Source organism: Pelophylax lessonae (assembly GCF_965119305.1).
Source record: "Pelophylax lessonae genome assembly, chromosome: 2".
In the NCBI taxonomy this organism is placed as follows: domain Eukaryota; kingdom Metazoa; phylum Chordata; class Amphibia; order Anura; family Ranidae; genus Pelophylax; species Pelophylax lessonae.
Genome location: NC_138769.1, coordinates 299,104,851 through 299,119,399, shown reverse-complemented (window position 1 = coordinate 299,119,399; position 14,549 = coordinate 299,104,851). Strand labels below are relative to the sequence as shown.

Sequence of the window (14,549 nt, the reverse complement as noted above, 5' to 3'; positions counted from 1 at the left end):
AACAGCCCTTGCACTAATAAAATTGACAATCGTATAAAAAATGTTCAGGTGCAAAATACCAATACAGTGCAAAAAAATATATATGTTCATATAAGTGCCACCAGAAACAATGGACCCTCAGCTGTTTCAGTCTGGGGGTTAAACAGGCTAGAAACTGGTAAGATGAAGCGTAGATCCACCTGCTTGATGCTGCCACTCTCCTTACAACGGGTCTTTGGGGCTGCTTGAATGGACCTCCATTTTTATATGGAAATAAATGCTTTTTATTAGCGATTTGCACTATGGTTCATTCCTCTTGCCTCTTATATGATTGACACCACACTGAGAGCTGCTGAGAGCCACAGATTTGGAATGTACGGCCAGTGGGAGCGGTGCCACTTATAACACTGCAAAGTGCATATAGACCTCCTTTAATTAGTGAGGTCCATTCAAACAGCCCCAAAGGCCCATTGTAAGGAGAGTGGCAGCATCAAGCAGGTGGATCTACGTTTCATTTCACCAGTTTCTAGCCTGTTTGACCCCCAGGCTGAAACAGCTGAGGGTCCATTGTTTCTGGCGAGTGGGGATTAAGGAGGGAAGTGAAGCACCCCGCACCGCTTGATTGTTTTAAAGCACCCCAGCACTTTTTTGAAGCACTCCAGCACTTTTTCATCATCAAGCACCTTTTGCACAATATATGGACATTTTATAGCACTATTGCACTTCTATCAACATATATATTTATTTGCACTGTATTGGTATTTTGCACCTGAACATTTTTTAATACCAGGGAAAGCCTATGAGATCTAGGTGTTAACACAATTAAGAGCATTTTTAACAGTTTTATGGTTTTTAGGTTTGACATTTTCAGACCATACAATCAACGCACTTAGTTATGCAATTAAAAAAAAAAAAAATTTACATTCAAACCTCGTAGGACTTAGACTGCAAAACTGAGTTTGACAGAACTGAGAAATCTGTAAGATTTATCATGGAACTGAGGGATCAAAGAGATCAGCATGTAATTCAACATATCAACTGCAACATAGAGCTTATATAGCCCTTTTGGGGGGATTTCCTTTGTGCAATATTTGCAGTTGGGAAGCTAGGTCTATTTTAGAAAAGGAAAAAAGGTTGTCAGAGGCCTCACAAGGACGAAGAAAAATGCCTTAGGAAAATTTACAAAGATCGTTCAATTATGAAGCTGTTTAAAGGCATCTTCTTGAACAAAATTGTTTAAAACTACTACCAAAGGTCATGCTATCTATAGTGCAGTTTTTAGAGTCATACGGTTGTGATCACTTATGCTGTAAATAAAGGTTGTACAGTATTTATGCATTTATGTGGTCTTAATCAACCTGCTTCCATAGAGGGCAAAACAGATTGTTTCAATGCCTGCCCCTTCTCAGCAACGCATAGTCACAATTTCTATACATCTCTGCCGCTCTGTTTGGTAAATACCTAGTTCTTCCTGAAATGGTTCACCAATCACCAGTGTTGTCACATGCCTATTCAGTGACACATAGTTCACACAAAAAGCTATGCCAGCTACCAGCAGCAAAAAGGAGTGGTAGGGAGCAAAGGAAGGGTGATACTGCTGGGGGGAAACAAATAAAGTGAACCTGTTACTTTGCTCTGCATGGACAATGCTCAGGTTCTTTTTAAGGGCAACCAGAAGCTCATGTACACCTATGCGTTTTAGCTCAGATCAGTGTGTGCGCACACAGGTTAGCCATTGTTTTCATTCAATAAATATATACATATACTTTACGTTTAGGGATGAATGGTATTGCATAGTTACATTGGTCTGGCTTGCATGGGTCCCCTAAACATCAGGAAACATGTAGAAACCAGCAGATGTTAAGACAATAAACACCTTTGTCAGGAGTGTGTAATGTACAATTTTACACACATAGTAGGAGTCAGGAATTTGTAATGTAAAGAGTGTAAAAGCCAGGAAATTGTAACCAACAGAGTGCAGGGGTCAGGAATATGTAATTTCAGCCTGGTATACAAACATGTTATAACAAAGCAGCCCTGATTCTTCTCTGCTCAGGTCCCCTGCTGGCACACCTGACTCTTCCTCTCCTTGGTGTGTCACCACCGACTTGGGTAAAATCTGCCTGCCCATAGATGGATCAAAACTCGGGCGGTTTAGCAGAGACCAGCCGAGATTTGATCCATCTATGGGCAGACAGATTGTACCCAAGTCGGTGGTGGCACACCAAGAAGAGGAGGAGAGCCATCTGAGGCCACCTTAATACATATAAAAAGTGCAACATTCAGACATCTCTAACATATGGCCCCATGCACAAAGTTCAACATTCAAAAGTGCTCGTCCAGCATCCATTTAGCTACCTTCTAAACAAAAATCTCAGCCCTTCATCATATCTCTCTTAGCTGTCAATTTTGGCACTTTTCCACTGCAAGTACCGGCTAGTACCGGCTCGGCTCTACTCGGCCCTGCTTGGCCCGGTTTGCTTTTCCACTGCGGTACCGCATGGTATAGTGTCGGAACGGTTCGGTACGGTACGGTATAGGTTTGCTTTTCCACTAAAGTAGTACTAAAGTTAAGTGGGTGGGATAACAACGGGGTGGGTGTGATTCTCTGACCAATCAGTGGCTAGTAGTGACTGCATGCAAAGGACTGTGGGATATGGTACCAGTTTGGTACCTGTTGGAACCACAATCGAGTAGGTACTGTTTTTTCAGAGCCGTACCGTACCGTTCGGTTCCATGCAGTGGAAAAGCAAACCTATACCGTAACGTACCGAACCGTTCCGACCCTATACCATGCGGTACCGCAGTGGAAAAGCACAAAAGCGTGCCGAACTGGTACGGTTCCATGCAGTGGAAAAGCGCCATTTGTCTACAGTTTGTGCAAGCCACAGCAGACAAGCAAGGAGAGTACTGTAACACAGTAATGCTACCAGATTATATAAGATGAACAGCATTCAGAGTGGAGTGAGAGGGAGACTTCACAGTCTTCTTGTCATCTTTGTCATGTGACACATCAAAACCAAAGAGGAGCCTTTTTTTCGTTTCGTCAGCTCTGTTCTGCTCTGCGGGTTTTCCTGTATAGCTGCAAATAACATAACCCATAGCTGTCCAGGGACAGGGGCATGTAGTGGTAAAGTTTGTATGTTTTTGACCCAGGGCACTGAGGAGGAAACCTAGCACTTGCCATAGTTGCCAAAGCTAGTGACTCCCCTATGGGACAATATTAGCTAGAAACATGAGTAATGAAAAATGATTAGGGCCTTGTGCACTCCGGATATTTTTTTAACGTGGCTGTTAGGGGTGTCTGGTGTTTTTTTTTTCTGCCTGTAAATGCCCCTGGATGTTGGCCTGTGTGTCCATGCACCCATGGCGATTAGAGGAGCTTAGAGGCAGGAAAAAAAACCACAGCCACTGTTTCCAGGAGTAGCAGCATTTGGGCAGAAAAACCGCTTGATGTGTGTAAATGCGTGTAAACTTGTGTTATTGCTAGGCAGTTTTAGCGCTTGAGCATTATTTAATTTCGATGGTAAAATAAGTTATTATTCTGGCCAATTAAATGAATAAACGCCCAAGTGCTTGCCGCGTCTAAACGCGTTATACTTATTTACAAGTGTCAAGCATTTTTTCTGCCAAAACTCTGCTGCCAGGAGGAAAGGCATTAAGGAAAAATAGTAAAAACGTCTGGTTTGCATGGGGCCTATAGGTAATCTTGTTAAAGTTGTTAAATGCATTCAGTATTTATAGGTTTTCTATTATTCTTTAAAAAAGATAAACCGATAAACCTACCTACAGAACAAAGGTAGAAACAACAGTTACCAGATAAGCTCAGAAAGATCTGAAATATCCTTGCACCCTTGTAAATATTTTCTGATTATCTTTTTGTAGATTTAACCGGAGTAAATGGCAATTGCTAGACGGGGCAAAAAGAAAACATGAATGCATTTTGTATTTGTAATTGATGGCCACGAGTCTATTTTTTGCCCTCTTGCAGAGCTAACAGCCCTGCTGTCTTCTGACACTTTCAGGTGTTTCAGATAGAAGGTCCCCACTGGGTGCCATGGTTCCTCCCATCAGCCTCTGTGTCACTGCAGGACTCAGTGGCCAGCAGGTGGAACTACAGCACCCACCAGTGGACACCTTATCCGACACTTCTAGCAGCAGTGCTACTAGCTCTACAAGAGACTAAACAAGGTAAGAATGAATTATTTTCTAAAAAAAGGTTGAAACAACAGGTTTGCTATTATGGCTGTCAGCATCTCAGACTACTTGCTGCCATCTATTCTTATAAAATATTTAATTTTGGGACTGTATAGTCCAATTGCATCACTACATTTAAATAAGACTTTAGGGCATTTACAACAAAGCATTTACATTTTCAGAACATTTAACATGGTTGCGGACAGAAAAGCATGAAAGGAAACTTTCACCTTACATGACTGCTGAGAGGCATAGGCCTAGGAAAACAACATTAACATAAAAACAACTCCCCCCCCCCCCCCCCGTATTGAAAAACACACCTACAACCATTACGTTGGAAAGGGCAAGGCCACAGCTTTATTTCATTTCCAACACCAGACAGAACATGTAAACCTTTAGACCAGTGGCAGTCACAGTTGTACTGTGAGCACTCTTTAACATTAACTAATTAAATTCCAAAAGGGGGTGGGGGCTTTTCCATACCATAAGTGCTGGGCAGATAGCCTACCTCCAATTTGCAACCAAGGGCATAGCCCATTACAAGAATTTTAAATGCTGGCAAGGTAAAAAAAACACAGCTGAAGCTGTGACAGACCATCCGAAAAAAGAGGCGGGAGGGTGGGCAGCTCTTCCAGTAACGTTTCTTCAAGAAGACCCAGAATTCCCTGGGAAAGGTACTTTTACTGAGCTCAGGCCCAACCCCATACCCGTGACTCCGTCCAATCTTCTTTTTTCCATTTTACCTCCTGTTTACTCCAAGCTCCTGGGCAGGCCCCCATCAGTCAAGGCTCTTTTTTCCTAAAGGGATCAAGAGGCCTTCATATGCTTAGGGTATCATGATCTTAAAATAAACAGCCCTGCATTTTTAGCTTTGAATTTGCATAAGCTTATTCACATTTTAAAGCAAGCTAGTTAAAAAAATATTTATGTATCAATGCCTGTAAGCTGTGTTTTATATATATATATATAAATGTGTAAATGCAAATACGCGTGTATTTAGTAATTTGCTACGGGCAATAAAATGGAAATCCTATTTTAAACATAACTCATGAGGTGGTTATAAAAGGTTATTGTCCTGAAATGAGTGCTTATTTTTGTTTTATTAGATCCCATGGAATGGTCCTCAGGTAATGTTCAGAAGTGGATTCTATGGACAGAGCATCAGTATCGCCTTCCACAAGTAGGTCGTAGCTTTCAGGATCTGACTGGAAGAGACTTGTGCGCCCTAAATGAAGATAGTTTCCGAGACAGGTCTCCACTGTGTGGGGATGTCTTGTATGCTCACCTGGACATATGGAAGTCAGGTAAAACAATAACATTGGAAACTATATGTTAGATTTATGATTGACGCTAGAAGTCTTTTCACTTATTTTAAAGTGCATGTAAATGCCAACAACAAATTTCTCCTAATTTCTAACTTTTGGTCTATTAACCTTTTTATGACAGCAATACAGAGGGCAGGTGCATGGTTGGAGCCTGGGGGCTCCATTGGCACCTCCAGAACTGTGACCAAGCTGTCAACGGCAGTGAACTACTGACGATAGGGAGTTGGTAGGATCGCCTCCCAATAACTTCAGAACTGTATACTTTGAGTTGGTTGTGCTTTAATACAGCAATATTTAAATGATACCTACATCCCAAATTTCATAATCTAAAAAAAAACAATGTCCAGTAGGATATTGGAGAAATGGAGTGGGCTAGGAGGGACTTTTCTGGTATCGTACTCTAAAATGTACAAATACATAAATATATAAAATTGAACACATTTTTATTAAATTGTCTTATTAAAAAAAAAAAAAGTGACAATTTACAAAATTGACATTACATAACAAACATACAAAAAAGAAAAGAAAAAAATACATATGTAACCAATACAATTTTAATAAGACAATTTAATAAAAATTTGGTTAATTTTATATATTTATGTATTTGTACATTTTAGAGTACGATACCAGTAAAGTCCCTCCTAGCCCACTCCATTTCTCCAATATCCTACTGGACATTGGTGTTTTTTAGATTAACTTCAGAACTGTGCGGTCACGGTGCCACATGATCGGGAGCCAATTTAAAGCCTTAATTACAGCCCATTTATAACACTGACTAATGGTTAAATGTACCATTTAAAGCATTTTTCCCAGTAAACTGTTGAAATTCTTATCTCAGTACTTGCAGTTTTCAACGCTTTTTAATGCTGCTGGCTCCTGCTTTCTCTCAGTGCTGCTTCCCTGAACCTCTGGTCTTCAAAGGAAAGAGATAGTACTGTCTCAAGTCAGTTTGTTAGCTTGGAGAAGGGGTGGGGAGGAGGGAGGAGCAGGGGAGTGATTTGCTTTTATAGCATATGGGGGCGGTGTGTTTCTACTAATACGCAAAATGTAGGGAGACGCATTTCCTGCATGCAAGGGTGGCTCCATAGGATACCACAAAAGAAAGAAGACACCCTGAAATAGGAAACCTAGGGCAGCAGTCATGGCACCAGCTTAAACAGGATCATAATCAAGGAATACAAGATAAATAAGCATCACACTAAATAAGTGATTACACCAGCTGTTGATAGAACTTAAAAATGAGGGTTTGATATCAAAAATACTGTGTATTGTTAGCGTTAGCCTACAACCAGACTTAAGAGCTGAGTGCAATTCTGTAAGATCGGCAGAACTTTTTTATGTATTTGCAGGATCTTTAGAGGGAAGAGACATGCACATGTATAGTAGAGATATACTGCATATGTTTTTATTGTTATTTTGCCCTGACTTATGCTTTAATGTTGCTTTTGTCTCTGTAGCAGCTTGGATGAAAGAGAAGACAGGACCTGGTGATATGAGATATTGTGGTAAGAGAGATAAAGTCTACCACAAATGTTGCATTGAGCATTTAGCAGCAGTTCTTACTGTTTTGAGTAATTTTCCATAACCTTGAGGGTTGAGAACTCATCTAATATTGTTCACCACTGATGACTGAATGGTCAAAAACTGGTGGGATAAACCTATTAGCATTTTAAATTTCTTACTGAAGACACTGATGGTGAGAGCTCTCCTTTATTTATTTTTTTTGGTTCTGTTACAACCCATCTTAGAGTCTCACCTTTCCTGCTACAACAGGGGTGTAGCTGCATTCCCCATAATATTACATACAGTAAAAAATCAACAGGGAGCTGGTGATACCATCATATTTGCCCAGACAGGTGCGCATTCCTGAAAATGTATGTCTAGAGAACTAACCATCTGTGTCTCTGGGAAAAAAATGTAAATTGATTTAATTTCTCATTAGCTTTAGCTTGTATAAAACAGTACGTAAGTGATTAGAGATTGGACTAAAGATTTGTCTCTTGATTCTATGCTTTGCCGTCTCTCTATTTTAAGCAATTGAACAACCATACTGGCTATGGTAAGGTTGGCTAAAGAAAAAAAAAAGCCATCCCCACACACACTTTGCGAAAAAGAAAAAAAAAACTCTTATTCTTGCCCTTATACTCACCTAGGTGTATGCAGCATCGAGCCAATGCTGCATCTGTCCCCCATACGCTCTGCAGTTAGAACTGAGCGATCAAACATCTTGATTGCTCCGTTCTACCCCTCTGCTCTTAGCAGAGAGTTGGGTCTATCAGTCTTTGGCTCTCTGCTCTCCCCCTTTCAGCACTCACTGGAGGGGGGGTGGGAGGGGCTGGCTCAGACTTTTGGCGGATCATGGAGAGGCTTAGCCAGGTGCAGGTCCAGACTTCTGGTTGGATCCCGAGTACATGGTCTGGATCTTTTTAGAGCCTGGACTAGCTCTGTGACATCAGCCGACAACAGGCTTTAGCCTGTTGTTGGCTGGAAACAGGTTACAGGAGTGCAAAACAAACTGCTTTCCTGTGATCCATAGGAGTAGTACAGCCAAAAAATCTTTAATTAGTGAGAAACATAGTAGAGCCTTCCTGAAGCAAAAGGTATGTGCGTGTTTCACTTACATCGTAGGCCCCTAAAAAAAATTTATTCCCCATTTCAGGATAGTGGGCAGAGTCATGAAAATGTATCTTTTAAGCCCTGGTGGCCAAATGTACACCTTGAAGCTCTGCTTTATAATACAGATAAAACCTTTTAATTATCATAGACCAGGGCATAAACATGGGGGAAGTGAGATGATGCACATGGTTTCACCATGCTTCCTACATTCTGGGCAATCAACCAGCATGCTGCCAAATTCTTATGAAAACACACAGTTCTCTGATCCAGAATATGTAGTGAGTGAAAATAGCTAGCACACTCAGGCACTAAAGTTGTCATACCCTGCATTTCCATCAGCCACCACTAGAGGGAAATTTGCATAGACACGGATTCCTATTGCTGGTAAAAAGATCTGTTCTTGCCTTTGGCAAATATGATAACATCCACAGAAATACACTAATGCTATCAGATTGCCCGTTTCCTTTTGTCAGCCCACTGCTGCAATTACAGAGAGCACGAGGGTGCAGCCATAAGATTCAATCTCACACAAATTAGTAGTGAATTTACAATAGGGCATACAGGGACTTGGTAATGCAATAATATGAGTAATTAATTCTTTGCTTAGCACACAAAAGGCAAAAAGACAAAAGGTCAAATTAATTAAAAAGTCATTTTTATATGTAATATCCCTAGGTAGGCAGTGCATAGAGATATATACAAAAGTAATTACAAAAAGCAAGAAATAAAATGGCATACAAAAAGTATGGCTATTTGCTATAAAATAGAAAGGGAGAAAACAGAGATAAATTGTATTGTTTAGGCAGTATCTTTTTATCCTGTTGGCGGGACCAAGCTGTAAATTCAGCACTCACTATGTTTAAAAAAATCTCCAGATGAATTACATTGTTGATTTTCTTGCTATCTAATTTATAGTGGTAGCACGGTGGGACAGACACTTTCCCCTTGGTCAATCACCTTTGCCGGTGGTGCCCTGCTAGGTGTAAGGAAAGCTTTTTGCCTCTGAATTGGCCATAGATTATATGAGCCAGCTGGTTCTGATGATTGGGTCAAAGTTAGAATGTCTAAGAACGGCGCAGCATCCCAATCACAAGTCCAATCATTGCATGACCAGTGTGAGCAGGGTCCATATAATTGTTTTAGTGGTTCTACAAGGCCAGGGCATGCCATGTTGTATAAGCATGCAGCTCATAGCTCATAATATCAGAAAAAATAATTTTCATCACTCCGTGTCCCAAAACCTATGAGGATTCTTTGATGGTTTGCCCTTCCCCTAGCAAAGGGACAGTTGCCTTGTGGCACAAGCCTATAGGATCTTGTCGGGGAGCCTGAGGGAGGGTTTTTATTAGAGATTGGTAAGTACCTAGGTGTTAAAATGGAACCGAAGTCCCCTGTAAAAAACAGGCACTGTCTCTTCTGCAATAAAATGCCTCTACCTGCCTGCTTGCCATCTCCTCTGGCACTGTAAACTGAGCTGAGCATGCGCAGCTCAGCTTACAGTGCTGGGCTGCTCTCCAAGTGCCAGGTTGACAGCCTCCTGAACATGCGCAGGAGTGATGTCATCCCCTGTCAGCCAATGAAGAGGCCCAAAGACCGGCGTGCAGAAGAAGATACTGGTGCATGACTGTTGGACAGGTAGATATGGAGACTTTAGTTCTGATTTAATACAGGTCTGCAGACTTATTTAGGTTCTGAACTAAGAGCATTTGTTCACTTAGATGAATTAGGAACATATCTGCAATATTATCATCTTACTTTTATATCTAATGTTACAATATTATAGAGTCATTAATTCCAAACTACATAGAGCTAACTAGCCTGAAACAGTTGAATGCAGCCTGGAATAAAAGGGTGTTCCATCCACTATCCTACAATAGGAATTTAATCCCCTTATTTTTGAATCTGTAAGGCCCCGTTCACATTGCAGCGACCCGACTTTGCCGGGCGACCTCACAGGTCGCGGCGCTCTGCTCGCCCCGCGACCTCGGAGCGGCCGGCACGGACTTCATAACATTGAAGTCTATGCAGGTCGCTCCGGGTCGCCCCAAAGAAGCTCCGGACCCTTTTTCTAAGTTGGAGCGACTTGTGTCGCTCCTATTAGAACGGGTCCATAGCTTCTGTATGGCAGGCGACCTACGGCGACCTGTGAGGCGACCAGGTCGCTTCACAGGTCGCCCCAGTGTGAACGGGGGCTTATAGAACCGAGACATGCAAATATCTTTCTTTCGTGTGTCTATTGAGGGACACTGTCATCTGCTGTTATCTTTTGATCCTATAAGATGCAATCCGCCAGATGGAAAATAGGACCACCATTGGTCTGGATTTTGCAGTCAGGATTGGATAGCAGCGGGGGGCGCTCCATAGGGGAGACTGAAGGGTCTGATCAGGTCCGCCTGAAAAACTGACAGGCGGACCTGATCGGAAAGCCCCTATGAAAGGACCCTTAGTGCAATTTAAGCTCACTTCTGCATAGAAACCAATTAGCTGCCAGGTTTTATTGCCAAAGCTTAATTGAACAAGCAGAGGTTAGAAGCTGATTGGTTTCTATGCAGAAGTAAGCCTGATTTTGCACTCTCTGGCTTTAGTAAATAAACCCCTAAGAATCATTTTGCATTAAAAAAGTGCTGACTGATTTGATTACACTAAAAGTGCATCAGCCCATGAGACAGTCTTCATGCACATTTGACTTGCTTTGTGCTTGTGGAAAAGTCCACAAGATGGATAAACAGAGAACTATTTTACATGTTTCCACTGCAAATGGAGCACTTGTACAAAGAAAATATATTTAGAAAAGAAGGCCTTTGCTTTCCATAGATGCTCAATTTTACATACATTAGGTATAATACTATATGGATCACACCTGAATGAAAAAAATTAAGCCTATTGAATATTAAAAGTTAACAGCTTTCTAAATTATACCATATTCTACATAATATTTAATGATAGGTCACATCAAGTATGCCTGGACCTTAGGATCTAGAAACTTCAGTAAAGAATTACATCTAAAAGATGGAAGCAGTCATTTTGTTAAATGTCAATTATTGCATGGGTCATGAGATGGAAGCATTTTTTTCAAGTACTAATAATTCTATACTATTCTAGAGGTGATTGCAGCCATATAAGGGCAATTCCATTAAAAAACAGTTGAGTACTGTCCATGATACTTATATTTGCACTAACATCCAAATTTTCAAGACAAGCTTTTAAGGTGTACCCCCTTCTCCAAGGTCCAACTACTTGGAACTTGAAGAAGGGGGTACACAACAAAAGCTTGTCCTATATCAGTCTAGCTATACTAGTCTGCATGATGAAGCTGCCGCCACAAATGTAATTAAGCTTTGCAAAGCCACAAAAGTAATAAAATAAATCCCCCACAGCCAGCAACAATAGACCCCCAGCAACAATAGATTTGCCAAGAAACAATAGACCATCCCCCAGCGACAATGGACCCCAACAACCAAATACCACCCCAGCAGCAACAAAAGATTCCCCAGCAGCCAACAACAGTAGACTCTCCAGCAGCTAACAACAATAGACCCCCTCCCTCAACAGTAGATAGATCTCTTCCAGCAACAAATGACCCCCAAGCAACAATACAGTAGATCCACCACCAGCACCAGTAGACCTCCCCAGCAACAATAGACCACCCAGCAAAAATTGATCCCCTCCAGCAACAACAGCCCCCCCCCAGCAGCCAGCATTAATAGACTCTCCATCACACCTCAGCACCCCTTGCCATTACATACATTCAGTGCTGAAGGTGCCGGAACTGCGTTCCCCCGCGTTCCCACTGAAAAAATTCCCTGCCTGTATCCCTGCTTTAAAATACCAAGCTACCAGTTATTACACTGTTATCACATTCAAATACCCAATAACCTGCTGTTTTTTAATTATACTAAATAACATCTAGTATTGTGTATACTTCTTGAACAAATTTGTTTCTGCAAACCCAGAAACCGTGTATTTATTTTTGTATCTTCTCAGGCGGAAATGGACCTGTTGGTGAATGCTGGCCAGACACAGAAGTAGATTCCTCCAGCTCTGGGCAGCCCATTCATTTATGGCAATTCCTGAAAGAGCTTTTGCTAAAGCCACACAGTTATGGAAGTTCTATACGCTGGCTTAACAAAGAAAAAGGTAAGACATCTTGTTGCCTTCGATGTTTCAAGGAAATTAGCCTAACACACATTCGTTTTACCAGTGTTTACAAGAAGTCCCAACAGGCAGGGATATAATTACCATTGTGGACACATCTATACATTTAAGGGCAAATTTAGTGAATGAACTGTAGGGATAAGTGAGCTAAGAAATATAGAAAGGAGTTTGAAGACTGCCTATAGTTCAAAAAACATGAAGCAATATCTTCTTTCTTTGGTTTGTTGGTCTGTACAAAACTTGGTTTATTAAAGTGTCTGTGACTATAATGCAGATAGCATGCTTCTTACAATAGCACTATGGCAACATTTTGTTTAAATACATATTTTCAAGCAATCTGCAAGTCGGGCTACAACATTTTGAATATACAAAACTGGAAATCTTATATTAAGTGGTTCAAGAACAAAAACAAAACTGTATATTGGTATTTTAAAGCATTGGCATTTCTAAAACCCTAGTTTGCAATTCTGAGAGTTCTGGGCATTTAGTAAAAATGGTTTGTGTGTTAAACTGCCCAGGTAGAGTAAGTGCAGTTTGGCAACCCATGTACAGTTTTCATTATAAGCAAGTAATAATCTTCAAATACAATTCTTGCCAAAGTTGAAGTGGAGTAGAATTGAACCCTTGTCCCCCAAGGTCTTTACTGCTATGCAGAGCCCCAGTGGTGAAATTCCCCCAACCCCATTATGATTATAGCATGGTGAGAACTCTTTGTGGCAAAAGCTATTTGTGTCACTAGCCTGTGAACGTTTAATGTTTTCCTGTAGGACATTGCTATAGAATTTTGGTGTCCTGCATTTTCTAGTGCAGTGGTTCTCAACATCAGTCCTCAAGAACCGCACAACAGGTTATGTTTTTAGGATTTCCTTTACCTTGCATAGATGCTTTCAATTAGTGTCAATCACTAAGTATTTATGACAGCTATTTTATTACGGGAAAATCCAAAAACATAGGCTGTTGGGGGTACTTGAGGACTGAGGCTGGAAACCAAGTGGATTCTCTGTAGGAATATATTGAGGATTCACTGTGCAATTGAAATTAGTGGCTTGGCTTTCTGCTGGCTTCTTCATGGTAGGTATCTCGACCAGAAATCTTGATAGCTAATGCAAATTTTACCACAGTTAAGTCAAAACAAAGAGCTCTGTAATAGAAAATAATGTGGTTAGAGTACAGTGGAAATGCCAGTTTTACACTACAACTTAACATATGCAAATCTTGCTGGAATTAAAAATAACTCGGTTTGAGGGTGACAGTAAAAAGATTAATTAGGTTTTGAAAGGTAAAAGGGTTACAGTTTAACAGGGGATATAGAACACAGGCCCATTGGACTACTAAATGTCCAATACAGACTCCAAACTAACTACCAGTTTCCAAAGAGAGAACCTAATATATTGTAAAGTGTACTATCTTTTACTTTTTTTTATTGCACAAGTAGTTTCCTTTAGTGGCACATGTAACAGGATGACATAATTGGGAGACATTTGTCAGTCCATACCAGAAAGTGCCAGAAGAAGGACCTTCATGGTAGGATCACTAGGTATTATTATATTGAAAACTGCAGATTTAAAAAGACAGAAAACAACATTTTAAATTGCATTAACATGTTTAAAACTGAAGTTTAGGCATGATTTTTATGCAGCCTTCCGGATCCAGCACCTGGCATGTCAACATTTTCATAAGGCCTTGTATTTTTTTTTTTTTGAGTGAATAGAAGTTGTTTTCTGATTGGATGAGGTGGGGTGATGATGTCACAATCTTCACCTCATCCAATCAGAGAACAACTTGTATTAACTGGAAAAATATCAAGGCTTTCTCCAAATGGCAGCACTGGACCCAGATTAGGTATAGGATATGCATACCTCCATTGGTCCAAGCTGACAAATTCTTCTAAGCAGCTAAACTATAAAATTCATACCTAAACTTCAGCTTTAATTAAAGGAAAAATACAGCCAAAGCTTGTTTGGCTGTACATCTCCTGTCGATCACAGGAGTGCAGTTCATTTAGCACTCATGTGACCCATTTTCAGCAGACAGTGGACTGAAGCCTGCTGTTGGCTGACCAGGCTGGGGAAATATCACAATCATGTGGTCTGGATCAGCCCAGAACCCTGGACCGCCGCCTGGCTTAGCCTGTTAGCGAGCGGCTGAGAGCCTGGGGCGGGCACTTTCACAGCCCAGCACTCCAGTGAGCGCAGGGGGGGCAGAGCAGACAGCGGTGACTGACAGTCACCAGCCCTCTGCTCACGGAGCTCTGAGAACCGATCAGCTGTGTTTGAT

At 41.1% G+C, this 14,549-nt stretch overlaps 1 protein-coding gene across 2 annotated transcripts in view; it reads left to right on the top strand.

Annotated features, from left to right (window-relative positions):
- SPDEF (SAM pointed domain containing ETS transcription factor) overlaps window positions 1-14,549 on the top strand; it is a 34,554-nt gene that overhangs the window by 18,738 nt on the left and 1,267 nt on the right. For both annotated transcript variants that reach the window (XM_082246297.1, XM_082246296.1), the window contains exons 3-5: window positions 5,283-5,480; window positions 6,959-7,006; window positions 12,102-12,254. In XM_082246297.1, the coding sequence (XP_082102423.1) occupies window positions 5,283-5,480; window positions 6,959-7,006; window positions 12,102-12,254 (399 nt within the window). The remainder of the gene's footprint in view (window positions 1-5,282; window positions 5,481-6,958; window positions 7,007-12,101; window positions 12,255-14,549) is intronic.